Source organism: Akanthomyces muscarius, chromosome 4 (genome assembly GCF_028009165.1).
Source record: "Akanthomyces muscarius strain Ve6 chromosome 4, whole genome shotgun sequence".
Lineage (NCBI taxonomy): Eukaryota > Fungi > Ascomycota > Sordariomycetes > Hypocreales > Cordycipitaceae > Akanthomyces > Akanthomyces muscarius.
The window spans coordinates 3,707,858-3,733,977 of NC_079244.1; the positions used below are offsets into that span (position 1 = coordinate 3,707,858).

At 54.6% G+C, this 26,120-nt stretch overlaps 11 protein-coding genes across 12 annotated transcripts; 7 read left to right on the forward strand and 4 right to left on the reverse strand.

Moving 5' to 3' along the window:
• Window positions 1-434: 434 nt before the first annotated feature.
• Window positions 435-3,085, forward strand: LMH87_011947 (uncharacterized protein; the record flags this gene model as incomplete). Its single annotated transcript, XM_056201169.1, has 2 exons — window positions 435-439; window positions 499-3,085. 2 exons carry the CDS (start codon window positions 435-437, stop codon window positions 3,083-3,085), a joined length of 2,592 nt encoding a protein of 863 aa, XP_056052948.1.
• Window positions 3,086-4,465: 1,380 nt separating this feature from the next.
• LMH87_011948 (uncharacterized protein) lies at window positions 4,466-4,965 on the forward strand (the record flags this gene model as incomplete). Its single annotated transcript, XM_056201170.1, has 2 exons — window positions 4,466-4,628; window positions 4,691-4,965. The coding sequence occupies 2 exons, from the start codon at window positions 4,466-4,468 to the stop codon at window positions 4,963-4,965; spliced, it is 438 nt and encodes a 145-aa protein (XP_056052949.1).
• A 58-nt stretch (window positions 4,966-5,023) lies between these two features.
• Window positions 5,024-7,419, forward strand: LMH87_011949 (uncharacterized protein; the record flags this gene model as incomplete). Its single annotated transcript, XM_056201172.1, has 4 exons — window positions 5,024-5,084; window positions 5,136-6,352; window positions 6,406-6,672; window positions 6,736-7,419. The coding sequence occupies 4 exons, from the start codon at window positions 5,024-5,026 to the stop codon at window positions 7,417-7,419; spliced, it is 2,229 nt and encodes a 742-aa protein (XP_056052950.1).
• Window positions 7,420-7,837: 418 nt separating this feature from the next.
• LMH87_011950 (uncharacterized protein) lies at window positions 7,838-8,324 on the forward strand (the record flags this gene model as incomplete). Its single annotated transcript, XM_056201173.1, has 2 exons — window positions 7,838-8,183; window positions 8,260-8,324. 2 exons carry the CDS (start codon window positions 7,838-7,840, stop codon window positions 8,322-8,324), a joined length of 411 nt encoding a protein of 136 aa, XP_056052951.1.
• A 1,278-nt stretch (window positions 8,325-9,602) lies between these two features.
• Window positions 9,603-10,499, forward strand: LMH87_011951 (uncharacterized protein; the record flags this gene model as incomplete). Its single annotated transcript, XM_056201174.1, has 1 exon — window positions 9,603-10,499. The coding sequence occupies one exon, from the start codon at window positions 9,603-9,605 to the stop codon at window positions 10,497-10,499; it is 897 nt and encodes a 298-aa protein (XP_056052952.1).
• A 45-nt stretch (window positions 10,500-10,544) lies between these two features.
• Window positions 10,545-11,233, reverse strand: LMH87_011952 (uncharacterized protein; the record flags this gene model as incomplete). The annotated part of the gene is made up of 4 exons (XM_056201175.1): window positions 10,545-10,584; window positions 10,653-11,067; window positions 11,128-11,178; window positions 11,224-11,233. The coding sequence occupies 4 exons, from the start codon at window positions 11,231-11,233 to the stop codon at window positions 10,545-10,547; spliced, it is 516 nt and encodes a 171-aa protein (XP_056052953.1).
• A 312-nt stretch (window positions 11,234-11,545) lies between these two features.
• On the reverse strand, window positions 11,546-12,263 carry LMH87_011953 (uncharacterized protein; the record flags this gene model as incomplete). The annotated part of the gene is made up of 2 exons (XM_056201176.1): window positions 11,546-11,961; window positions 12,200-12,263. 2 exons carry the CDS (start codon window positions 12,261-12,263, stop codon window positions 11,546-11,548), a joined length of 480 nt encoding a protein of 159 aa, XP_056052954.1.
• Window positions 12,264-16,431: 4,168 nt separating this feature from the next.
• Window positions 16,432-18,160, forward strand: LMH87_011954 (uncharacterized protein; the record flags this gene model as incomplete). The annotated part of the gene is made up of 3 exons (XM_056201177.1): window positions 16,432-16,541; window positions 16,595-16,917; window positions 16,968-18,160. The coding sequence occupies 3 exons, from the start codon at window positions 16,432-16,434 to the stop codon at window positions 18,158-18,160; spliced, it is 1,626 nt and encodes a 541-aa protein (XP_056052955.1).
• A 1,923-nt stretch (window positions 18,161-20,083) lies between these two features.
• Window positions 20,084-22,923, forward strand: LMH87_011955 (uncharacterized protein; the record flags this gene model as incomplete). Its single annotated transcript, XM_056201178.1, has 2 exons — window positions 20,084-20,327; window positions 20,378-22,923. The coding sequence occupies 2 exons, from the start codon at window positions 20,084-20,086 to the stop codon at window positions 22,921-22,923; spliced, it is 2,790 nt and encodes a 929-aa protein (XP_056052956.1).
• A 511-nt stretch (window positions 22,924-23,434) lies between these two features.
• LMH87_011956 (uncharacterized protein) lies at window positions 23,435-24,298 on the reverse strand (the record flags this gene model as incomplete). Its single annotated transcript, XM_056201179.1, has 1 exon — window positions 23,435-24,298. One exon carries the CDS (start codon window positions 24,296-24,298, stop codon window positions 23,435-23,437), a length of 864 nt encoding a protein of 287 aa, XP_056052957.1.
• A 1,165-nt stretch (window positions 24,299-25,463) lies between these two features.
• On the reverse strand, window positions 25,464-26,120 carry LMH87_011957 (uncharacterized protein; the record flags this gene model as incomplete). 2 transcript variants are annotated; one of them, XM_056201180.1, is made up of 4 exons in its annotated part: window positions 25,464-25,492; window positions 25,543-25,564; window positions 25,662-25,934; window positions 26,022-26,120. In XM_056201180.1, the coding sequence occupies 4 exons, from the start codon at window positions 26,118-26,120 to the stop codon at window positions 25,464-25,466; spliced, it is 423 nt and encodes a 140-aa protein (XP_056052958.1). The 2 variants fall into 2 exon arrangements, with proteins under 2 accessions (XP_056052958.1, XP_056052959.1); XM_056201181.1 differs by having other exon boundaries at window positions 25,464-25,475; window positions 25,636-25,934.

Below are 26,120 nucleotides of genomic sequence, written 5' to 3' on the forward strand. Positions count from 1 at the left end.
AGCCTGTCTGAGTACGAACCACTTTACGAGCAAGCCAAGCTGTTAGGTAAGCTGCCACGCGCGGCAGTATTATCGCGATTCCCGATATCAATCGCAAGAATTCAGCACAAAAAGAGCTACTAGTAATGCAGATTCAATTTTTTGCTTTAGTTATCCGCTTATGATGTATTCGCCTCACAGTCTCGCGGCGCACTTAACCAAGTGTCGCAACGCGTCGAGTCTGATTAGGCCTAGTGCCACTTAACGCGTACAACGCGTTTTGAGACGTGCGACGCGAGGCTTGGGTGGGCGGCTTTGTGGGCTCCCTTTCAATCTCGGGCTTCCAGGCGCCAGACAGCTTGTGCAAGCCCCTCCCTCCGTCCTCTGGCCATTTTCGTTCTCGCAACTCATCTCCTCACCACCAAATTAAAACTGTTTGGTAGCACATACACACAATGAGGTTTGTCGTAGTAGAGTGTACTCGCCCACAAACATTGCTAACTGTCTACTCTCCTATAGTTCTCCGCTCAGAGATAACCCTATGTCGGGCAACAGAGGGGCAGCCTCGCGCGGTGGTCGCAAGCGCTCGCGCACCGGTGGCGATGATGCTACTTCCTCTGTTGGCCCTGGCTCCAGCCCCATGCCATCGTCTCCCCCTGCGCCGTTTAGCATCGCTCACGGTGTCGAGGATGACGACGACATTGAAGAAGAAAACGAGATTCAAGACGACATTGACGACCTCGATGAGATGGCCGACGACGATGTCGATCTATTCCGCGAAGGATACGAGGCCGACTACAGAGATAGAGAAGGTGATCAGTACGAAACTGTTGATCTTGATGATGAGGGCGACTACGACGACATGGACCTCGGTGCCCGACGCCGCCTCGAGGCACAGCTGAGCAGACGTGATCGCGAGGTTGCTCGCAGACAGCGCATCCCTGCTGCCTTCCTTCCTGGCGATGATGACGATGGCGATATTGATCTCACTGCTCAGCCTCGCCGCAGACGCCATCACTACGACGAGGACCCCGACGAGGCCATGGACACCGACATTATGGAAGAGGAGCTTTCCCTCGAGGCTCTCGGCGACGTCAAGGCCGCAAACCTGACGGAATGGGTATCACAAGCTCACGTTCAGCGTACGATACGACGCGAATTCAAAGCTTTCCTCACCTCCTACACAGATGCATCTGGCTCCTCAGTTTACGGTAATCGCATTCGAACTCTCGGTGAGATCAATGCCGAGTCGCTGGAAGTTTCGTACGAACACCTCTCCGAGAGCAAGGCTATTCTTGCATACTTCTTGGCAAACGCTCCGTCCGAGATGCTCCAGCTCTTTGACGAGGTTGCCATGGACGTCGTTCTCCTGCATTACCCCGACTACGCGCGCATCCACTCGGAGATTCACGTACGCATCTTTGAACTGCCTGTTCACTATACCCTGCGTCAGCTCCGTCAATCTCATCTTAACTGCCTTGTCCGCGTCAGTGGTGTCGTTACTCGCCGCTCTGGCGTCTTCCCACAGCTGAAATACGTCAAGTTTGACTGCACAAAGTGCGGCATTACCCTTGGACCGTTCCAGCAAGAATCCAACGTCGAAGTCAAGATTTCATACTGTCAAAACTGCCAGTCGCGAGGGCCATTTACGCTCAACTCGGAGAAGACTGTCTACCGCAATTACCAGAAGCTGACTCTCCAGGAATCCCCTGGTACTGTCCCTGCCGGTCGCTTGCCCCGTCAGCGAGAAGTTATTCTTCTGTGGGACCTGATTGACAAGGCGAAGCCTGGCGAGGAGATTGAGGTTACAGGCATCTACCGCAACAACTACGATGCTCAACTCAACAACAGAAACGGTTTCCCGGTGTTCGCTACAATTTTGGAAGCAAACAATGTCGTCAAGTCGCATGATCAACTGGCCGGCTTCCGTCTCACCGAAGAAGACGAGCAAGCTATCCGCAAGCTCTCCCGCGACCCCAACATTGTAGACAAGATTGTCAACTCCATTGCACCCAGCATCTACGGCCACACCGACGTGAAAACGGCAGTTGCTTTGTCACTCTTTGGCGGTGTTGCCAAGACTACCAAGGGCGCGCATCACATTCGAGGTGACATCAACGTCCTTCTTCTTGGTGATCCCGGTACTGCAAAATCTCAGGTCCTCAAGTATGCTGAGAAGACTGCACACCGAGCTGTGTTTGCTACCGGTCAGGGAGCCAGTGCTGTCGGTTTGACAGCAAGTGTGCGCCGCGACCCGCTGACGAGCGAATGGACTCTGGAGGGCGGTGCGCTCGTGCTCGCTGATCGCGGCACGTGTCTCATTGACGAGTTTGACAAGATGAATGACCAGGATCGCACGTCTATCCACGAAGCCATGGAGCAGCAGACAATCTCCATCTCCAAGGCCGGTATCGTCACGACCCTCCAAGCTCGCTGCGGTATCATTGCTGCGGCCAACCCTATTGGCGGGCGCTACAACTCGACGATCCCCTTCTCCTCCAACGTGCAGCTTACAGAGCCCATTTTGTCCCGTTTCGACGTCCTCTGCGTCGTGCGCGACACTGTGGAGCCCGAGGAAGACGAGCGCCTGGCACGGTTCATCGTGGGCTCGCACAGCCGCAGCCACCCTCTCGCCGAGGACTCGACGCAGGACACGCGCGCGGCGGCCAGCGACGTGCAGGAAGAGGCAGACCGGGTCCGCAGAGACAATGAGATCCCGCAGGAGTTGCTGCGCAAGTATATTCTGTACGCGCGCGAGCGCTGCAGCCCCAAGCTGTACCACATGGACGAGGACAAGGTCGCACGTCTCTTTGCCGATATGCGACGAGAGTCGCTGGCGACTGGCGCCTACCCCATCACTGTTCGTCATCTGGAGGCCATTATCCGCACCAGCGAGGCGTTTTGCCGCATGCGCCTCTCAGAGTACTGCTCCGCGCAGGACATTGACCGCGCCATTGCGGTCACTGTAGAGAGTTTCGTGGGCAGCCAAAAGGTCAGCTGCAAGAAGGCCTTGGCTCGCGCCTTTGCCAAGTACACGCTGGCTCGTCCCAACTCCCAGAAGAGGGGCGGCAACTCACAACGCCGACCTGCTGCCGTCATGGCGTAGATGATGATATATTCTTCTGTACAGACACTAGTCTATACTCTGTTTTGTGCCCTCTCTGTGAACATTTACGTGGAAGATAATCGCTGTTTTTGTGTTTGCCCGCGGGCGTTGGGCAGGTTATGTCTATTTGTATTTTTGGCTTCTCGGACTGCTTACTCGTTTTATGGTCTAGGGCCAGGGATTCGGTTATTTGATGTTTATGAGATAAAGTGGCACTATATAAGTTAATGATCTCGGGTATATTTCTTCTGTCCGCGTTTTATTTTATATTGCATGCAGATGGTGTGATTGTGTGCGTGGGGATGTACAAGGTTCGGCGAGGCTGCATCTGACTGGCCTGGCAATAACTTCCCCCTGGCCGCCTGGCAAGGATATGCGTTTCGACATTCTGGGTCTGGACTCCGCAATGGAAGCGCCTCGACGACAAAAGTTCCTTTTTGGTGCACTGATTTTTATTTTTGGCAGATGGTGGCAAACCTACCCGTCGCGGGGTATCACAACGGCTGTCATCGACTAGGGCCTGGCTTGGGCATCCGCGCCTGGCGGGCGCACAGCAGCTGTCGCCAGATATTTTTAGAACCGAATTCTCTCTCGACTTTCAGCCAGAAGGCCGATGTACGTGCTCAGCCTTGGGGAGGTGCTGTAATTTGGGTGCTGCCGAAAAGCCACAGTGCGCAAACGTGCAGCGGAAATATGCACTCTTCAAATTTGCTGAGCCAACAGACCAATGACACGCCGTCCCAACCACATGGAACATGCATTTATTGGCTTGGTCGCTGCACCTCGGGCACCATTTTAACATGGGCACGGGGCTCAATAATCTCACTCTCTCCGCCCTTTTGCAGCAGGCTTGCAGGGTAGTTTGCTCTTTGCCCTCCCGCCTTCATTTTATCGCTCCCATAAGGGATGTGCTGTCGAGGCTGGGGCTGAATGCCTTTGCAGTGGTGCCGAGCGATCTTCCCGTTCGTTCCCTTGATGTCCTTTTTTTTGGGGGGCAGTGGCAGCTCTTTCTAAATGCGGATATCCGTACTGCTATCTGATGAAAACCAGAGCGGGTGCCGCATGTTTTCTCCTTCGTTGGCCGGCTTCTTTGTTCGCCCAACGACGCCTCCCCCTCTTTGTCCCACACCGAAGTCATCCGCTTCCAGCCATCTTTCGAAAATAACAGTTCGGCAACACTGCATTTGCGGCTTTAACATGTCTTTTAATGTTTCAGTTCCTGTTTGCTCCTCTTAAACTTTACATGCCCCTCGATCCCCTAGCCGGCCGTGTTGTTGCTTAATTCGCTGCTACCACCGGCCAATTCCGTTTGCTCATTGCACTGGGCAGCGTCTGCACTTGTCATACATTACCTGGCGATATTTGGTCCAGCAGATTGCAATGTCGTCTCACCAACCCGAGCAGGACATCTCTCTCAGCAAGGACCAAGCCGCGCCATGGATTTCCCCGATGTCGTCGATGGACTTTGACGAGCAGGGAGAGGCGTCGCAGCGCATGTCCTCCATCTCGTCTCATTTGGGCTATTCGCAGCTCAACCACGATAGTCAGCACCAGAATACAGGGCATACGACTGAGCAGGGCGATGCTTCTGACAGCTCTACCCAGGACCAACGCAGCTCCAGTCGCTACAGTGCAACTTACGACAATCCGCTTCGCTTATCTCACCAAAGCAGTCGATTCAAGATTCGCCGGGTGCCAGTCCCCGAAAGGGAAGTCTCTTTTACAAGCGAGTCATCGATACGCGACCTCATAACCACAGAATCGACGAGTCAGATGTCATCACCAGGCGACACATTGATAGGAGGATCCTCGCCTCCAAGAAGTTCCCGGTGGGGACGTCTATGGAGCAACGTCAGCAGTCTTCATCGCAAGAAGAGTAGCATCGATACTCTGACCATGGATATGCAACCAATATCTGGCACTGAATGCCATTCGATAATGGAAGAGGGGGGCTGCGACGGCAACTCGACCGGAGCGTACTATCCCAAACAATGTTGCAGTAAGACGACGGGATTTAAGACCATTTCATTAATTACTAACTAGTTTTAAGGTGACGGTCCCGAACCTTGCTCCTCGAAAAAAGATATTCAATCACCGGCTTTCCATTGGCTTACCAAAGTCGTCATCTTCTTATCGCTGTACTCGACCGTCATGAGTGGGATTTGGCTATTCGTTGCTATCGTACAGCCAAGATGGGGTCGGCGTATCTCCTCCCGCATGGGAATGGGTCCATCCACAGCAACAGTGCTGACTGCGTTTCTCTCCAAAACGATTGAGCTATCTTTTGTAACGACCTTTATCACATTTCTGGGTCAGATCCTCAGTCGCAGGGCTATTTCGCAAGGGTCGCGAGGCACGACGCTGGCAGAAATGTCGATGCGAAGCTGGGTCATCCAGCCTGGCTCCTTGGCGACGCATTCTGGCATGTTACGGTTTGCCGGCTTCAGCATTCTCGGCATACTCTCGCTGCTTGCCACACTGGTCGCGGCATTTTACACGACGGCTTCGGATGCCATGGTGGCGCCGAAACTCAAGTACGGCCGTTGGGAACACAAGCCCATGTCGGGCTACGTCCGCTCGTCGTACGCCAATTCCGACTATGTGAAATTATTGTGCCCGGACATACTAGAGCCCGAGGTTGGCGGCAATGACAACACTATCGCGTGCACGGCGGTGATAATTTCGGGCGAATCGTACCGGAATCTGCAGAATTTTATGGGCATCTGGAACACTATTAACACTAACGGGACCACACTGATCCACGATGTGAAAGACAGGCCGGCTGGAGTAGCATCTCTCAACGGCAACACGACACTCTACGGTTCCTGGATCGAGACAGAACACAGCGACGTCGCGGCGCATTTCGAGAAGACGGGGCGCATCATCAACAACGTCACCCTGGCCATGCCACATCCTGGGGTTGCAGCTGCTGCAACTTCGCCTCTAAACGGAATCTTGCAGCCAGAGGACCTCTCAGGCTTGGGAGAGTACGCCGTAAAGGCTGGTGTTGTGTCTCCAGCAGTCAATGTCTTGTGCGTCAATATGGCGCAGGATGAGCTTAAGCCACTGGTCTACACTGAGTGGCCGAATGCAAAGACCAATTGGACCGGCGTAGGACTCCAGAAACAAGGATGGCAGAATTGGACAGATGAAGTGCCTAAGCATCCCGACAGCCGTGGAAACGACAATTATTTTAACAGGACAGTCGTGGATGACATTTTCCGCTGGGGGCCCACGTATCAAAGAAGACCGCCAGTCTTCCAATTGGTGAGGCGCAAGTACACTTCTAAGCAAGATTTCACTACTAAAGCGCATCACAGTTTCCCGCCGATTACAACACCGTGGTGAATTCCACGGTAATAGGTTCTGATGCAATTTACATCATGGGCAAACACCCCCAGTCTCAAAACTACACAATGTGTGAGCTTCGGTCATGGGTGTCCCCAAACTGTTCGACGCAGTTCAATATCTCTGGCATTAGCGGGAGCAAGATGGCGGCTCACTGCGAAGATCCCGACGATGTCGACAGCTATTGGCGCTCTTTTCCGGGTCCCCAAGAATGGGCTTTACCCTCTAACGATTGGAAGGTAAGTTAGATCATCGATTTGCTTACTTTTGCAAGCCCTACAAAACTAACTTGGCGAACACAGTGGCTGGCCGATCAGTGGCGTTTAGCGACCGACCTCAACGGAGGCGAGCGCAACAACAATGCCTCCAACGCGCGCATCCTCACGCAGCTCATTCTCCTGAAGCCTGAACTGCTGTCGTATCAGCCTTCCATGGCTGAAGCTCTAGCCGTGTTTGCCAGCTCGATGCTTACTCTAGGCGCCGTGGGCACGCCGTTCCGCCACTACTGGGAATACGAAAAGCCGCGCAACATTCTGGGGGAGCCCGGGATCGTGCACCAGTTCAACGCCTCCGTCATCACGCAGCAGTACACGTCGGGCCATGTGTACAACTGGCAGGGGATCTTTTACGTCATCCTGGCTCTCATGTTTGCCCTTAATGTCGTGTGCTGCGCCTACATCTTCTTGCACGCCAAGCTTGTGACGGACTACACGGAGGCGCATAACTTGTTTGCGCTGGCGCTCAACAGCTCGCCCAATGAGCGGCTCAGGGGTACCTGCGGAGGAGGGCCTCAGGAACGAGATCTGGCCGTGCCGTGGCGTGTGGGCTACTCCTCGGGCGCAAACCACTACTTTATCGAGCAGACTGGTGGAGGACCGTGGGAGAGAACTGTGGATGCGAAGACGGCCACTTCGAAGGCGGCCAACGGCGACGGGTTTGCGGGGGAGAGCTACGATAGGTTGCGCAACGGCCGACCATGGTTATAAGTTGATTCAGCCCATGTGTTAATTGTGAGATTGGTAGTTGCGTTGGTGACGGCCCAACTGTATTCGTATGTTTTTTGTGCTCTTTTATTTTATTCTACGGATTGGTCTTTCAATCTGATTACCATCCACACATTACGACTGATAAGTTAAAATGATGCTACTGTTACGACCTGAACAAGGGGGTATCGGCATCGGCATTCAATTGATTTATAATTGGAGTGGAGAGTTGAGCGAGTTGCGGCGCTAATAAAGCTTCGCGGTGAAGTTCACGTCGGCGTTAAAACTCAGGGCCAAGGTTGAAGTTGATGGACTTAAAAGTCAAGCTGTTTTCGCTACATAACTTGATCAAAGCGGCAATCTGATAAGACATTCAATTTTCTATAAAACACGTTCCGTTGCAAACAACCAGTGTACAACCATGTCTGGGCAGCTCGAGATCACGAACCCCGACACCATCGCTCCACCAAAGTCGACGTATTCTCATGTGTCAAGCTTCTCAGTGACTAGCCCTTGCCGCATTATATCCATCGCGGGCCAAGCTGGTATCGACAAGAGCTATGAGCTCGTGGCTTTGGATCTTGACGCTCAAGTCAAAGCAGCATTGGAGAATTTACGAGCATGTCTAGAATCGGTCGGCGCGGGACCAAAGGATGTCATTCGAGTCACGCATTATATTGTCGGTTATGATGAAAAAGACCGGGCGTGGTCAAGGCACTTTGTGGATTTCTTTCTGGGAAACCCGCCTCCGGCAACGCTTGTGCCAGGTGAGCCCTCCTTCTCAACTCTTGTCTTTTATACGTGCAAGAGTTTTGAGCTGATCATGCTTTCTCTCGTGCACAGTGTCTAGACTAGCCTGGCCGGGCTGGCTCTATGAGATAGAGGCACAAGCAGTTGTGTATGGTTAAATCAGCTGTATCAGGTCAACGTCCGATGGCGCGGGAAAATGTGATTCAGCAATCGTCGCATGCTGTCAAGGCGGCCACTACTGTGGAAGCGCTTATAGTACAACTGCCACTTAGCCTGCTTCCCTTCGTAGTTGTTATGGTAGCCATCTGATCTACTTTTGGTCATCAATACATTGCAAATTTTTATTCCAGGCTGTAAAGTCCCTTCCTTAGTCAAACGGCGTCTGTACTCGTAGTCAAACCAAATGCACGCTGAGAGGCCGGCCCGAGTCAGTCTTGACAATCTGATTCCAGCTCACCTCTATTCCCATGTTAATCGGGGAAGCTATGTGGGACCTCGAAAGTGCAGTTCACTAGCCGAATGATTGAAAACCTCTCGTCGCGGGTGTGGACAGATGCCATGGGCTACGCACGGCCAGTTCACTTAGGTGACGGCTTTCGCGCAGAACGTCGATCCAAAACTCGGTAGTTATAAGCTTAACTATCCCTCATCCACCTACAGTCCCCGTCAGTTTGCTAAACCCGAAAAGGCAGCCAAGACGCATGGCAGGAATGTACTACTAGGTAATCTGACAGCCTTGGATTGTAGACACACCGAGGCGAAAGCCGTGGTAGTAGACAAAAGTAAAGCAACAACACTTACTTCGACATGGTTCGACCGGCATCATGTGCCCATCAGTTTGTGCGCATTTGACAGGATAACTGTACACTGGTAGAATTCCATCCATTTAAAATTGATCAAATGGAAGGCTAGGCGTCTAGAGGCTAACCTAACCCGGCAGCCAAGACGCATGTCCATCGTACTAGCTAGTTAACTGGCGCAAAGTTACTTGCACGCTTGCGTGAAAGATCTACATTGATATCAAATCAGAAACTATCTCAACATTACCAATAATATAAAGCCTATCGCCGAGATTTTCGATTACAATGCGGTATGTGATGCGATACCTGACAAATAGGAACATCGTGCATGCCGCCGACGCTTACCCGTAAGACTCGCAACGACACCAGGTCAAAAGCCGTCTCAACATTGACGCTCGACTTGAGCAGTTGCCGAAACTGTTGATTACAAACGCAGCATCTGATGTGATGCCTGAAAAATAGGAAAAACATTCACCGTCGGTCGCAAGAGACTGGCCCTTATAAAGAGTAGTGTTGTTCTCTGATTGAACTGGCACATGTAGCCTCATGCGATCTACAAGTGCTCCTTCAATTCAAAGTCGATTCTTCTTTTTCCTGCAAGCTGTCCTGCCATTAGACTGCCTTCCATCATTCATCATGGCTTATTCATCCATTACCATCATTTCAGTGCCGTACCACGTTGGCATGTACGGCGAAAGGGTGGGAGAGGGCCCTTTGCGACTCCTCCGTCATGGGCTAGACCAACAAGTCGCCAAAATTGCGCCAACACACTACAGCGACATCAGCCACGTCGACGACTTTGAAGGCGAGATTGGCAAGACCTTTGAAGTCATCCGCCGCGTCTCCAAGGCAGTATCTCAAGCTGTGGCTGCCAACTCTTTCCCGCTGATTCTTGCCGGGAACTGCAACGCCAGCGTCGCGGCCGCTGCGGGACTCAGCTCGTCTCACCCGGATCTAGGCGTGATTTGGCTCGACGCCCATGACGACTTGGAGACGCCATCGACACATGAAAATGGATATCTGGATGGCATGGCGGCATCCATCATGACGGGCAGCAGCTGGCACAAGCTGGCGAGCACGGTTCCAGGACATGTTCCACTGGCGCTGAAAAATGTCGTGTACGGAGGCTTGCGCGTTGTCGCGAGCGACCAGCAGCGTGTCATCCAAGAAGCAGGTGTCGATGCGGTCTGGGGAAGTGCAACAAAAATGGTCGATTTCGAAGCAGAGCTGTGCGCACTGCTGCAGCGCCGAAAATTAGGCAGTGCGCATGTTCACCTCGATCTCGACGTCCTTGACGAGTCTCTCGGTCGAGTAAATGAATATCCTTCTGCTGGTGGCTTTCTCGCGGAAGACTTAAAAAAGGTCATGGCAATGATTCCGACTCAGGTTCAACCTACTTCTCTGGTGATTTGCGGCTTCAACCCGCGTTTGGAGGGCGGAAACACGATTGCTAGGCTTGCCGTCGAAGCTGCGCGCTGCTTCGTCTCAAGCTTGGAAAAGAATGGGCATTTGGTGCCAAACCTTGGCAATTAAAGGTACAGTTTACGGCAAGGAACATGCCAGCAAGGTCCAAATTCGTTATCGCTGCCATTCTCCGGAAGCCAGCGCCACCAGGAGACTCGGCGCGTGACAAAGTGAAGAAGCGCCTGGGAAAGGTAACACCCGGCGGCCAGGCGAGCCACGTACCCGACAACAAAGCCACCGAGAAACTGGAGCGAAGCGAGGGCCATCCAGCCACTCTCACGAGCCTCAATCGTATCCATGACGAGGTCTAGGTAACCCCAAAACATCCATGTAACGACATGTTCCGCTGTGCAAACGAGGTCCTCGGCTTTAAGTTCGCGGCTCGACGGCACGCGTAGTGCCCGAAAGCCAGCCAAGCCATACATGTGCATAACGATGAGGGGCCAGAGCTCTACTTGCCAGCGGAAAATGACCCTGTTTACGGTCAAGAAAGCGGCAAGGACCACGGCATTCCACACAAGAAGGGCCTCGCAACGGAGCCTTGATCGGCCGACCGAGGGCAGGAAGGGGTATGCTAGGACGGGCAGCAGGCATGTAGCCGGGAACAAGATTTGGCAACTGAGCATGATTCTAGTATCTATTGTCCTTGGTTAATAATAATCTCTCGCGTTTTCACAGCATTCAACGTAGCACGTACTGTTTGTGTGCGGTAGGTGATGCAAAGGCTCGATCAGGTCGTCAAGTTTGTCTAGCAGTCAGGAGGTAGTGTAGACTGGTTAGATAGAAGACGCACGACTTTGCATAGAAGGTGTAGGACACGATGGTTTAATATGCCCCTACGACAGAGAGTGTGCAGGCTGGAAACTACAATTAAACTTTTGGATTTTGACAAGCTTGCGACGGATGGCATCAGCGGCACGGGCTAAGGTGACTTGTCCAGATAGTCACTCCCGCCACTGCACTACACGAATTCTATCCAAATAGGCAATGGATAGCTTAAGCGCTAGATTTATTGTGACAGTCATTCCTTTTTTGAATCTAGTCTTAGCTGTACTCACCGACAGAAAAGTGCCCAGTTTAGAAAGCAGCAATGAGGCCCGTGGTGATGCAAACGCTCAAACGCCCGTCGAAGTAGTAGCACCCATGGAATATTGAATGGTCAAAGGGGATGATGGCGTCGTCCTCGCCGGGAAGCAGCGAGGCCTGGACGCGGACGAGGATGACGTGGGTGGGAATGATGAGGGCGGTGCCGAGGAAGGCGGAGACACGGCGATGACGATGAGCTTGGCCGCGTCGGTGCCGGTGACGTCGCTGACGTCGGTGCGGCCGCCGTCGCGGACCTCGGGCAGGTGAACGCCGAGCAGCGCAAAGAGGACGGTGGGCACCCAGCGGACGAACTCGAGGGCGACCCAGTGGAGGAGGATGGGCCGCCAGGTGGCGTCGAAGGCGCGCTTGAAGTGCGGGAGGCGGCGAAGTGGGAGACGCCAGGGACGGGATGCGTCATGACTATGTGCACCCAGGCCGCGGAGAACTGGATGAGGGTAAGGGAGGCGAGGAGGGAGGGAGGCGAGGAGGGAGGGAGGCGAGGAGGGAGGGAGGCGAGGAGGGTGGCGACGGGGTTGAAGAAGAGGCCGATGTCCTGGGTGAAGAGCTGGACGAGGACGGCGGATATGAGGTACTGTATGAGCTGGAAGAGGAACAGGACAGTTTTTATTGTCTTTGGTGCCAAAGCTTAGTTTTCTGAAAAATAAAAATAAAAAGGCTCTTACAAGCCCGGACCTCATTGAGGCTTGGGGACTGCCGAATCTTAATGCCACTATTGCTTATGACCATGACACATCGCAAAAATCTTATATTCTATTGCTGAACCATATTCGGAAGACACTAAAATTATCGCAAACGAGAGATCGTTTCTCAGGTAAGCTACTAGGCCGTGCTAAGAAAACGCACCCTCGCCGGTGCTGCAGTCGTGATGCGTCTTGACTTTGCAGAAATTTGCGCCTTGTTAAACGGAGTAATAGTGAATAGAACGGGACCTAAATCATAGTGTGACACAGAAATCTGGGCTGTTATGTACGTCTAACAGGAGCGTGGATAGAGCGCACGTCAATGCTTTTAAGTGATTACTAGGTTATTGTATTAGATTTGGATTCTTTTATACACAGATTCGTTGATCTGGTGAGTGGGAGAGACGTGGGAGGGTAGCGGTGGGACTTACTGACAGGAAACACATGAAACCAGAGTTTTGCGACGGCTGGTGCAGGTAAAATTTTCTTCTCTCCGGAAATGTCTCGTAGTCAATGGTCTAGAAGCCTGTGCCACCAGGAGACTCGGCGTTTGATGAAGTGGAAAATGCTTGCAAAAGGTAGCGCCTGGATAACCGCTCTAGCGGCATATATGTTGTAGGGCTTTGTAGATGAGCGATGTAGTGCGTTCAGATGAGATGAGTATGTTAGGTCGATGTGCTGCAATCCAAGAGGTCGCTCGCCAAATGCTGGTATATCCAAAATCTAGGATCGTCCTCAGTCCATCGAGGTAGATGAAGGGGTTCGATGCAAATTGAAAAAGTGAGCTGTTGCGTTGACATCCTGGGTGCTGCCTCATGCTGGTCTTCGACATCGTGTACTAGTGTACGCCGGGGATAGCAGCTGCAAAAGAACTGCAATTGTCTCGATGGGTCGGGGAAGGAAGATGTTGAAACAGATGTGAATTTTGACGCATCCTTTTTTTTCCATTGTCTCGGCCTGCTCGTCGAAGTAGACAGGTAGTGAGGCCGCTGATGGTGGGACGTTTCGAATCATTTGTGACATGCTCTCCTGAGTCCAGAGCAGATGGATCGACAAAACAGATTCGCTACTGATACTTCGATTGAGCGAAGCTCTACTGGAAACAAGAACCGCCTTTCTGATTCTGATTGCCCTTCTTCTCTTGAGAGTGGCCCAGCCCTGAGACGAAAGGGGGTGGAGAGGTGGCCTGCTGGTGGAAATAGCTGGAAATAAGAGCCCTCTTTCCGATTCTGATTGTCCTTTTGCTATTTAGAGCGGCCTAGGCCTGAGATAAAAAGGGGGGGGGCTGCTGGTAGAAGTGGCTGGAAATAAGAGCCGTCTTTTTTATTCTGATTGTCCTTTTACTCTTCGGAGCGGCCTGGGCCTGAGACGAAAGGGGGGGTGCCTGCTGGCGGAGGTGGCGAGGCATTGTCATGACCCGGATGGTGGGTGCTTAGAAAAGGTAGCGCGAGCGTGCCCAACGGTTAGGCCCGTGTTCAGAGATACATGCCAGGCGGGGGCTGAGTAATCTCGTGAAGGGGGAGAATTGTCTCCGTTGAACGCCTCGGACGGAGGCGGGACCAAGCTCTCTGGTGAAGCTTGTGGACGTAGCACCACGTCGGGAACGTGAAGACGAAGAAGGCCAGTCTTGCAGTTTCCTTCAGTGGCTCCTTGTCCGACCAGAGCAATAGTGCGACCGCACCCGTGACCTTATCCAAGGCACTCTTGACGGCATCCAGGTCGAGGAAATCGATGATGAAATCGAACGCTGCGGCCGAAAAGGCCGGGGAGGAGAAAAAAGAAGACATCAGCGATAATAGATATAGGTAACGTGAGGAGAAAGGAACAAGAAAGAATACAGTAAAGCGTCGGGCATCGTCACATATTACCTTTGTACGGTCGAGCAACAAACATGGCAAGAACTCTCGCCATGTGCCCATTTCGGCAGACCTAATACGTTTTGCCATAGCACAAGGAAAGCAGTCTTCAATACTAGATAAGCATGGCAAGAATGGGCAGCATAGTGTAGATGAGGAACGAAAAGGAGACTTATAAATTGACATTATAATAAGGAAAAAAACATACTTCCCGGTAAAGCGGCTCGGCGGCCGGCTGCCGCCCCAGACGGGCGGCACCCGGCCGAGTATCACTTCTTATAGGCGTTTAGAGATATGCTTATAAAGTACAAGTGATAAGTGCAGGTACCTGCGGACAACTCCTGGGGCTACTAGCGAGGGGGTGCTCACAAACAGGCGTGCCCGCCGCCCGAAAATAGAACTCAGGACATCGACACACAGACTGTCTGTGTAGTTGCGGCCATGCAACCAATTCTGGCTACACGCAAGTGTAACGCTACGGCTCCAACTATTTTTCTATTTCTTGATCAAGGGAGTTCTTTTATTATTCTGTGGAGTGTAGTTTGCCGGTATTATAATCCAACTCACAGCTATGAAGACGGAGAGATGAGGCTTCTAAATGTGGGAGCTATTTTCATCGCGCGCTTGCGTTCAGAATGTGTCTGTAATCGTTATCTCCAGCCTATAGATCTCGCGCAAGACAAATCTTTTCCTAGAAGGTCCGCTAGCATCATTCTGGAAGCGGTTTAAACACGCTGTGGAGCAGCATGAAGTTGCGTGTCGTCCAGGGGGATGGTCCACAAAGAGGCCGAGCAGGGTTGAGGGCTCAATGCGGGAGAGGCGTAGCCAAGAGATGGCCAGTCCTCGGTTAGTGAAGCGTCGGACCGACGTACTGCCAGTACGTAGAGTTGACATTGCTGTGCGAAGATGCTGGGCTTGGGACAAGCTACTGGTAGCTACTGTTCAAAGGCCGGCGCGGGAACTAATGCCCCTGGCCAGTTAGTGGACTGCTTGTGAGTGGTCGATCAAATGATGGCCACAGCTACTACTGAGGCGGAGAATTATTGCTTGGAGACACCATCGCCCATGTCTTGGCCGGGAGCGTTGTTTCAACAAGGTTATCACCCAGCTATCGGCCCTTTTAAGAGGGGCGCCGAGACAGGCAGACAAAGTGCTGGGGAAATCGCTGGCCGAACGGCAATCTGGGGTGGCTATATTTGCAAAAGTGTCGAGTCGGCGACCTTTGTTCGGAGGTCCCGATGATGAGTTTTCAGTCTGAAGTCAATTGCCAATCGGCCGGGCGTAGTCTGTAGCCGTCATATGCGGCGTCTTTAGCTGCAGATTAGCGTAAGCCACCAACATAAGGTACCTAGAACAACTGCAAGCGTGGTTTTTTTGGAGCGACATTACCTGTAAAGCTACATGTCTAATCGTAGATAATTGGGCAGAACTGACCAAATGGCGCAGACGAGGCTTTCTGTTTGGAGGATGGGAAAAGCCTGTCGGGCCGGTGCTTTCATTGGCAACCGGCAGCTGGCAGCGCGAGCCATCAAACGCCGCACACTTTAACGCCACACAAGCCAGACTTACGAGACGCACCACCGCCCTCATCAGCTTCACTATTCACGGACGACTTTGCGTCCTTTTTTTCCTCTCGCCCTACATTGCGCAGTGGGTCGGTCGAGTCAATCATTCTAACTACGTACTAGTAGACCAAGCTACAAGCAGGCGGCGCGCCTCTGCGGCCATTGTCCCAGCTAGCTCCAGAAACCTTGTGCTCAGCTTAGCGTCATCTCGGCAACGAGCACGATGGGCTTCTGTGGCGTCCGGAACTCGTCCGGCCAATACTCTGGGTTTGGTGCAATTCATCACAAAGACTTGGGCTCTGCGTATGAGCAGCGACGAAGCGAGCTGCCGCGAGTTCCCTAATGCAGCTCGACTGACTTTTTCTCCTTCCTGAGATGGTGTGGAGGCAATTGGGCGAAACGCAAAGGACAGTCCACTTCTCCACGGCAAATGTTCAAGGCTAAGATTCATCGCAGCTTCAATTAGCGTGTTGATGGGATGGGCCCGAGCTTGCCTGCCATTTACCGGACCCTACATTTGCCAGCGCTCGAGTGTGATCGAACAGCTAGCAGCATGACGATCCTCGCCCCTCCCCAGGTCTCCAGTTGAGCCTTCCCCCGTCTCTCGTCGCTATCGAATGTGTACATAAACAACAAGCTCGCCCCATCCGCACGCCAGTCTGCCTGTAGACACCTTCTTCTCCTAGATATGGCCCTTTCCTGTCTATGAGCATCTCGTCTCGTTCATAGCATCGTCCTACAACCTACGCGCTCCTAGAAGTCTCACCTACTCGTTTTCGTCTCGACCACAGTCATGGGGTTTCTACGCAAGGCCTCCCTCTCCAAGCCGCAGCATGAGGTCGGCAAGACATGGCCGGCAATTGCTATGGGCTTCTTTGTCGCCTTTGGTGGTGTTCTTTTTGGGTACATTCGATGCACTGCCTTCTACCGCTCGACAAAGCTAACACTGGCTGCAGCTACGATACGGGAACCATTAGCGGAATTATTGTGATGCCATTCTGGAAGCAACAGTTCAGCACAGGCTACACCGACTCCGACGGACCTAACATTACTACCTCGCAGGAATCGGCCATTGTCTCTATTCTTTCTGCTGGTACTTTTTTTGGTGCACTGGCCTCACCGTTCCTGGCCGATTACTTCGGTCGGCGTCCTGGTCTCATAATCTCTACTTGGGTCTTTAACTTGGGTGTCATCCTGCAGACTGCTGCCACGTCTATTCCCTTGTTCCTCGCTGGTCGTTTCTTTGCTGGTTTTGGAGTCGGCTTGATCTCTGCACTGAGTAGGTCTGCCTCACCCTCGATCACGTCGATTTGCTAACTTTTGCTCTAGTTCCGCTGTATCAGTCCGAGACAGCGCCCAAATGGATTCGTGGTGCCATTGTCGGTGCCTACCAGCTCGCAATCACGATTGGTCTATTGCTCGCCGCCGTTGTCGACAATGCGACGGCCCAACGCAATGATAGTGGAAGCTACCGAATCCCGATTGCCGTCCAATTCGCGTGGTCCCTGATCTTACTCGTCGGAATGATCCTTCTCCCCGAGACCCCCCGTTATCTGATCCGCGCCAACAAGATGGACAAGGCCGCCAAGGCTCTAGGTCGAATCCGCCGCCTTCCGGCCGACCACCCCGCTGTCGCCGAGGAGCTGCATGAGATCAAGGCCAGCCACGACCACGAAATGAGTCTTGGAGCTGGGACTTCGTACCTCGACTGTTTCCGCCATCCAGTGCTCAAGCGCCAGCTCACCGGCTCTGCTCTGCAGGGCCTGCAGCAGCTCACCGGCATCAATTTCATATTTTACTACGGCACAAAATACTTTCAAAACTCTGGAATCCACAACCCATTCATTATTCAGATGATCACGTCTGCCATCAACGTTGTTTCGACGATTCCAGGCCTCTACGCGACGGATAAATGGGGTCGTCGTCCTCTGTTGCTCTTTGGCGCGATTGGCATGTGCATTTCGCAATTTATTGTTGGCATGTGCGGCACATTTTCGACGGGCCAGAACCCTGAAAACGGGGATATCTATTCGACGAATGATGCAGGCCAAAAGACGGCTGTAGCGTTTGTGTGCATCTACATTTTCTTCTTTGCGTCGACGTGGGGTCCGTTGGCATGGGTGGTGACTGGCGAAATCTTCCCTCTGAAGACGCGTGCCAAGTCTATCAGCATCACGACGGCGAGCAACTGGCTGCTCAACTGGGCTATTGCTTACTCCACGCCGTACCTTGTCAACTGGGGCAAGGGATCTGCAAACTTGCAGTCGAAAATCTTTTTCGTTTGGTTTGGTGCCTGCTTCATCTGCATTGCCTTTGTCTACCTATTCATTTACGAGACAAAGAATTTGACGCTGGAGGAGGTTGACCTGCTTTACGAAGATGTCAAGTTTGCACCCAAGTCGACATCGTGGACCCCACCGACAGAGAGCTGGCAACAGCGGGCTAGTATTGCCGCTCAAGGGGCGGAGAAGGCCAAGGGCGAGAATGTCGAGAACATTGAGAAGCCGACTGAGATTGCTTGAGAATATATGGATGTTTGGGTGTCTGAGAAGCGAAGGCCAAAGACTTGTGCGTATGTGATGATTGGTATTACTAGAGGCACGTGTCTTTGTCGTAATTTGGTTAAATGATGTTGTGCCTGAAATTTTATTGAGAATGGATAATCAATAATGATAAAGCGTTTGAGCGATGCTGGCAGTATGTTTGGCGATCCATGATGCTTCCCATTTCGATTATTCAAGTCCTTGTGAGGTGACGCATGGACGTCTCACGCCATGTGCCGAGTTATCTAGTATCTTCCAGGCATATGCAACATTTATGAAGACAACAGCGCGGGGGGAAAGGCCAAGGGCCGAAGCGTCCATTACAATTCAGATATGCCGTTTTCATGGCATAGCCAGCAAAGATGGCTCTGTTGAGCCGCGTCGTCTCCGTCTACCGACCCTACCCTAGAAACGCGGCGGACATGGTGTCCCACTCGCGCCACTGGAAAGCGCAAGAAGCATGCCGGACCGACAAGCCCAGGAAATTTGGAGAAGCAAGGGCCGCTAGTTGGTTAACTTTGAACGACCTTGCAAGGCCAGCTCGGTGCTCCACCAGCTCGCAGATCGACAAGCCATGTTCCGCCGTTGCCCGTCAACAAAAGACGCCGCGCAGAGTATTGGCCGAGTGCACGATGGCACAGCTGCAGCCACCTGTGGGCTGATTTTTGTGACGGGGAGAGAGATGTGAACAGCTGCGCCGAAGCAGGACCGAGGAGGACATGCCACGGGATACCTTGCTGGTAGAGCAACTCGAAGCGGTACGGCGGTTGGTGGTGAAGCCCAATGGGCTAACCTGGTCGTCAGGGACGGAGCTCACGAGTTGGTTTGGACGAGGTACTCTGGCACTCTGGGTCGTGCGTCAGGACCCAAGCGGCAAATGCACACCTTGTTCATCCAATCTTGTTCAAACCCCGCGGGACAAGTTGCTTACCAGGAAAGGGAAACTTGTTTGCTCGACAATAGAGTATTCGGCCCTTCTGGTTAACAGCGCAGGGCCTCATCGAATGAGCTGTTCCCCGGTAGCCCACCAGGGCCCCAAGTTATTAGCGTGCAAGAAGCCCCGGCCAGTTTAGTTATGGTGGCGTCGTTTGTCGGGACAGGACCGCCGCTGCAGAAAAAAAGGACGATGATTGAAAATGCGACGCTGCCTGTAAATGGCCCCAATTGAATTGAAAAGTCGAGTTGCATAGGAAGAGGGGGGAAGAAAGCCATGCCTGAATTTATCCGTCTACTGGTATTGAAACATGGCGTGGACTGGTCATGTCGTCCCCCGGATTCCGCCGTTGCTCGAGCCATTCTCATCAGCATCGCAAGCCACATTTGAATCGCCCGCGCGGGGAGGCTGGGGTAACTCAACTACAAGGTACGCCTCTTAGGCAGTTGCGTTACTGGCTGGTGTAAATCGAGCCAACCCATCCCGCACCACAGCGGAACTTGGGCGAAGAAAAGGCACTGCCGTACCCATTGCGGTCATCATGAGGCAACACAATGCTCAATTAAAAATCCAACGTTAGCTCAGCATTGGCTCTAGTTACTGCAAGCCGTCATTCTTCTCCTCACTTGCCCGCAACGAGATGAGCCGTCTGGGGCGGCAGCTTCAAGACCCCAAGACTAACTTGACCCCACCAGTTTAGCTGCATGACGGTCGTCTGTCTCCGCCCTTCCGTGTTGTCGCTTTTCTCGCGTCCTTGTGTCCGTACCTTGTAAGCTACTTTTGCTTGGCTACTGCAGGAGTTCTCGACCTCTCCGGGGGTTGAGACAAACGACAAGGGGAATACCCATTGCCGGACCCGGTGCCTTTTTCTCTCTCGGCGTTGGCGACGGGATATAAGACATTGGCCCCTCCCCGGACTTTTGCTCCCACCCCCAACCTCATCTCATCTCCAAAGTCACCATTTGACAATGAGATTCTGGCCAAGTGTGCTCCTCGCGGGGCTGGCCTCTGACGCCGCCGCCGCCACCACCCTGCTCTCCCGCGCAGACACCAGCAACAGCGGTGCCCTCGACAAGTGCCCCGGCTACAAGGCCTCCAACGTGCAGACGACAGACTCGGGCCTGACGGCGGAGCTGTCCCTCGCCGGCGCCGCGTGCAACGTCTACGGCGACGATCTCGAGCATCTCATTCTGCAAGTCACCTACGAGACTGGTGAGCTCCCCTTCCACCCATCTCTCTCCAGCAACGACTGACCGTCCAAGACAACCGCCTGCACGTCAAGATTCAGGATGCCGGAAACCAAGTCTACCAGGTCCCCGAGTCCGTCTTTGCGCGCTCGTCGGCCAAGTCGGCCGCGTCCGCGAGCCGCCTGCGCTTCGACCACACCGCGTCGCCCTTTTCCTTCACCGTCGCCCGGCGCGACACGGGCGAGGTCCTGTTCGACACGTCGGCCGCCGCGCTCGTCTTCGAGACGCAGTACCTGCGCCTGCGCACCGCCCTGCCCGCGGACCCGTACCTGTACGGCCTCGGCGAGCACTCGGACCCGTTCCGCCTCAACACCACGGCCTACATCCGCACGCTCTGGAACCAGGACAGCTTCGGCATCCCCAACGGCGCCAACCTCTACGGCGCGCACCCCTTCTACCTCGAGCAGCGCGACAAGGGCGCCCACGGCGTCCTGCTGCTCAACTCCAACGGCATGGACGTCATGATTGACCAGGACGCCGCCGGGGCGCAGCATCTCGAGTACAACACGCTCGGCGGCGTGCTCGACTTTTACTTCCTCGCCGGCCCGGGCCCCGTCGACGTCGCCAGGCAGTACGGCGCCCTCGCCGGCACGCCCGCCATGCAGCCGTACTGGGGCCTGGGCTACCACAACTGCCGCTACGGCTACCAGGACGCCTTTGAGGTCGCCGAGGTGGTGCACAACTACAGCGCCGCCGGCATCCCGCTCGAGACCATGTGGACCGACATTGACTACATGGACCGCCGCCGCGTCTTCTCCCTCGACCCGCAGCGCTTCCCGCTCGACAAGATGCGCGCGCTCGTGTCGCACCTGCACGCGCGCGACCAGCACTACGTCGTCATGGTCGACCCGGCCGTCGCCTACCAGGACTACCCGCCGCTGCACCGCGGCGTCGAGCAGAACGCGTTCCTGCTGCGCGCAAACGGCTCCGCCTGGATCGGCGTCGTCTGGCCCGGCGTCACCGTCTTCCCGGACTGGTTCGCCGAGACGGCCGACGGGTACTGGACCAACGAGTTCAGGCTCTTCTTCGACAAGGATGCCGGCCTTGACATTGACGCCCTCTGGATCGACATGAACGAGCCCAGCAACTTTCCCTGCAACTTTCCCTGCGACGACCCGTACGCGGCGGCCAAGGGATACCCGCCGCCCGCGCCGCCCGTGCGGGAGCCGCCGCGGTCGCTTCCCGGCTGGCCGTGCGAGCTGCAGCCCAGCGGCTGCAGCAAGCGCAGCATCGATGCCTCTGCCATCTTTGAGACGACCAACCCCAACGTCGCGCCCAACGTCAACACCGACGCCATGATCCTCCCTGCTCGTGCCGCCGCCGCCGGCGACCAAAAGGGCCTGCCGGGCCGGGACCTGCTGTTTCCCAAGTACGCCATCCACAACAAGGCCGCGTACCAGGACTCGTGGAACGCGGACCACGGCGGCATCTCCAACCACACCGTCAACACCGACGTCGTGCACCAAAACGGCCTGGCCATGTACGACACGCACAACATGTACGGCTCGCTCATGTCCATTGCCTCGCGCGAGGCCATGCTCGCGCGCCGCGCCGGCCTGCGCCCGCTCATCATCACCCGCAGCACCTTTGCCGGCGCCGGCAGCAAGGTCGGCCACTGGCTCGGCGACAACCTCTCGACGTGGCAAAAGTACCGCGAGTCCATCCGCGGCATGCTCGCCTTTACCGCGCTCTTCCAGTTCAACATGGTCGGCTCCGACGTCTGCGGCTTCTCCGGGACCACGACCGAGGAGCTGTGCGCGCGCTGGGCGACCCTCGGCGCCTTTTACAGCTTCTACCGCAACCACAACGAGTACGGCACGCCGGGCCAGGAGTTCTACCGCTGGCCGAGCGTGGCGGCGGCCGCCAGGAAGGCGATTGACATCCGCTACCGCCTCATGGACTACTTCTACACGGCCATGCAGCGCGCCGCCGCCGACGGCACGCCGAGCATCGCGCCCGTCTTCTACCACTACCCCGAGGACAAGGCGACGTGGGCGCTCGAGCTGCAGTACTTCTACGGCCCGGGCATCATGGTCGCGCCCGTCACGGAGGAGGGCGCCACCAGCGTCGACGCGTACCTCCCCGCCGACAACTTCTACGACTGGTACACGCACAAGGTCGTCCACGGCGGCGGCGGCGCGCACACCTTTTCCGACGTCGACGTCACCACCATCCCGCTGCTGATCCGCGCCGGCGTCGTCATCCCGCTGCGGGAGAGATCCGCCAACACCACGACGGAGCTGCGCAGGGAGGCGTTTGAGCTGCTCGTCCCGCTCGACGAGCACGGGACGGCCGCGGGCGAGCTGTACGTCGACGACGGCGTGTCGGTCGCGCAGCGGACGGGCGGCGTCACCGACGTCAGGTTCAGCTACGGCGAGGGCGTGCTGAGCATCAACGGCACGTTTGCGGTGGATGCGCTGCCGAGGATCACAAAGGTCACGGTCCTGGGCGAGGACTGCAAGACCAAAAAGGCCAAGCGTGGCGCGTCAGAGGATGGCAGGCGGAGCAGGTCCGTCAAGGTCGACATTTCGCTCAACGAGGCCAGCAAGACCAAGATTTAACGTGCATGCGGTATACAGGGTAATGAACACAGAATACGATATACACAGCTAGCAGATAATACACTTGCAACGTCTGACGATATAAATGGCCAACGGGCACAGAACATGGTGTATGCACAGGTAGCAACAAGACAAAGTAAACGTTTTTTTTTTCGGTGCATCATGCACGCAGTCTGTATGTACATCATTGCGGGGGTAATAATAACCTGTTAACTAAAAACGATACGGCAACGCCAGGTTGCTCAAGTATATAGACAAAGAATATAAAATCCAAAAAAAAAAGAAAAAGGCAGAGAAAAAAAAAAGAAAAGTCTTGCCCAACCACGCCAATGTAAATGCACAAGTATAACGATAGCAATTCGACAGAATTCCAACCCTTGATAGGCGTACAATAAAAAAACGACATATGCAATGTTATAACGGGGAAAACGAAACCATTGCGTAAAGGAATATGTAACAAGATGGGGGGTTAGTTGCCGAATATGGCTGCAGAGAAAAAATTCGGCCAAATTTATTCTGGCGGCGGCAGGTTCGGATTTCGATCATGCGGTGCTGGTGGATGAGGCGGAAGGGCAGGCAGCGGTGGAAGCGACCGCGCACCCCACGGCTGTGACTGCGGCTGTGACTGCGACTGTGACTCGTCTGGTGGTGGCGGTGCCGAGCTCTGCGTCGACATGGCTTGCGAATCGTGCGTTTCTGACATGGCCTGGCTGACCGGCTGGCTAGGCCCGCCCCCACTGCCTAGAACCTGAACGAGCCGATACTCCTTCTCGCCGACGCGTTCAACGATGCCTTCCTCGAGGGCATATCGCAAGAGTAAGTCGTCTACACCGAGATTGTCGCCCTCGCCCTTCTCCATGTGCCGACCGACGTGCTCTGTCCATTCGTCCCAGGCAGTCGGGCCTTCAAAGGTATTGACGCAGTTTGGTTTGGGGCAGCTTGATCGCCGTGGCGGGTGCCTCCGCTGTATAAGGCACCTCTGCTGCATCTCTCGGACGTAGGTTTCCCATTCTGACCCCTGTTGACCGTTGTCGCCCTTGGCGAGGGCCCTCTTCACCTGGACAGGGGCGTGCATGCGACGGAGGTGCTGCGTGAATAGATCCTTTCGGTTGAACTCGTTGCCTTTTCCATCTACAGTCGATTGTGAGCAGATGGAGCAGCGATAGTATTGCAGGCAGAGGTGCTGTGAGGCGATGTGGCGCTTCCACTCGTTCTTGGACCCGAAGGTGCTCGTGCATCCAGCAAAGTAAAAGGCACAAGGGAATGGGCGCGTGTGCGCTGCGGCAATGTGCTTCCTTAGCGAGGACGAGTCCTTGAACGGCGCATGGCTGCAATGGGCGCATCGAATATCTGGTTTCCCAAGGATCCGCCTCATCCTGGCCCCGGCAGACCCTGTGCCACCATCGAGGACAGGCATCGATTCTGAGCGGGTCAGATTACGGAATCCAGGATGCAGCGTTGGCATAGCAGCTGGGAGGGCGGCGCGCTGCGGAGAAGTGTCGGCAGCGTCGCCGCTTCGGTGACGGACGTGACTGAGGGCCTTAAGCTGCTCTGCAGCCTCCTGCATCTCCACAGAGTCTGCACCGTGAGCCTTTGGTTTGATTCCTAGTCCGCCGGCAGCTAGAGACTGATACAATCTGGCAGTCGGGCTCGTTTGCCCATCGGACTGTTCGGATTTGACAGCATATCCTGGTAAAGGCCATTGGGCAGCCGACGGTCGACGAGAATGCGCACTTGTTGGGGTAGACTCCGGAGCCGGCCTTGCTGTGGTCGTTTCGGTTGGTGAGGGGGAGATGGCGGATGCCTCTACCATATTGTGGTACTGAGAGATTATGTTGCGCGAAGTTACAGTGCCCAAGTAGTACCAAATCTTGTCATGCTGCACATTAGTCCAAAGAGACGTGGGCATCGATATGAGCAGCACAGTTGGCGGACCCAGAAACATTCCCTCGACGGTGATTTGAGCGGCTAAGGGCGGTGTATTCCGTAACCAACTGTGGAAAGCCGACATATCTGGGCTTGCATCACCGACGAACGTAGTGCAAACCAGAATACGCGGTTCGTCAAAGGTTAGCTTCGGACCCGAATCTGGCTTTGGCGGACTATCTCGAGGATGTGCCGTCTCTGGTGTGGCGGTATCGGACGAGGAGTGTGTTAATGGTGCAAGTTCTATGCTCCGGCCCTCGTTAGGCGTCATGGTGAAGATCTTGGGCTCGGGAGCAGGCGACGGAAATCGGGACCAAGAGTCGGAGTGCGCTTGGGAAGCAATTTTGATTTCGTTGCAGAGCTGCTGGGCGGAAAACGACGAACTGCGACTTAGCTGGCGTAAAGCTGCGACGAGGCATGGCGAAAAATAGGCGCGGGAGGCTGCTGATGGATGTCGGGCTGTTTCTGGAGAGCATGCGGCGATGACCTGCTTGAGGCTGTGGCTAGAAGTGATAGAGTCGGGGACAGCGCATGTGTCTAATAACAGAAGGATGTCGGATTGGGTGTCCTGGAAGAGGCAGCGAACGCCGTCCCATCGTAACTTGGCGGAATGGTCATGAGGAGAGCTGTCGCATGGTTAGAGCTGTGGGTTGAGTAAATGTGTGGTTGCGTGCTGCAGTCAGGATGACGTACCAAGCCCAGTAAAGCTGGCCATCTGGGCCAACATAGCCATGGCCGGAATAATAGATGATAAGGAGCTGGTTTGGCCGGGCATGCTCTAAAAACGAGGCCATCTGCATGCTGAGTTTTACGGTTGGGTTTGCGACGGTTGGAATCTGCCATGTTTGCGTATGATAGCGGTAGTCGGTGACCAAAACTTGTTGTAGGGCGCGAATGTTTTCGATGGCGGCCGAGTCATCCTGCCAACCCAAGAGCAGTACCGAAACGTCTGTGTAAGAGGTAGTGGGCTGCGATGCTTGACGACCGATGAGAATGGCGGCATCGTGCAAATGACGGGCGTAAGCTTCAAACTCTTGTCGCTGGCTGTGGTGCGGCGCATCAGGAACTATGTGAGATGGATGAGGCTAGAGAGAGTTAGCCAAGCTTGGCAAGCGAACGGCAGGGAGGGCGGCAAGGTTGACCAAAGGAGCACTGGGTGGGCTGACACGTACGAGCTTATGATGATGGGGCGCAGAGTGAGGGTCTGGAGGAGAGGACGCAGAGGCATTGAGCTTTGGGGCAAGCTTGCGCCTCTTGCCGGCAGGTTCCAT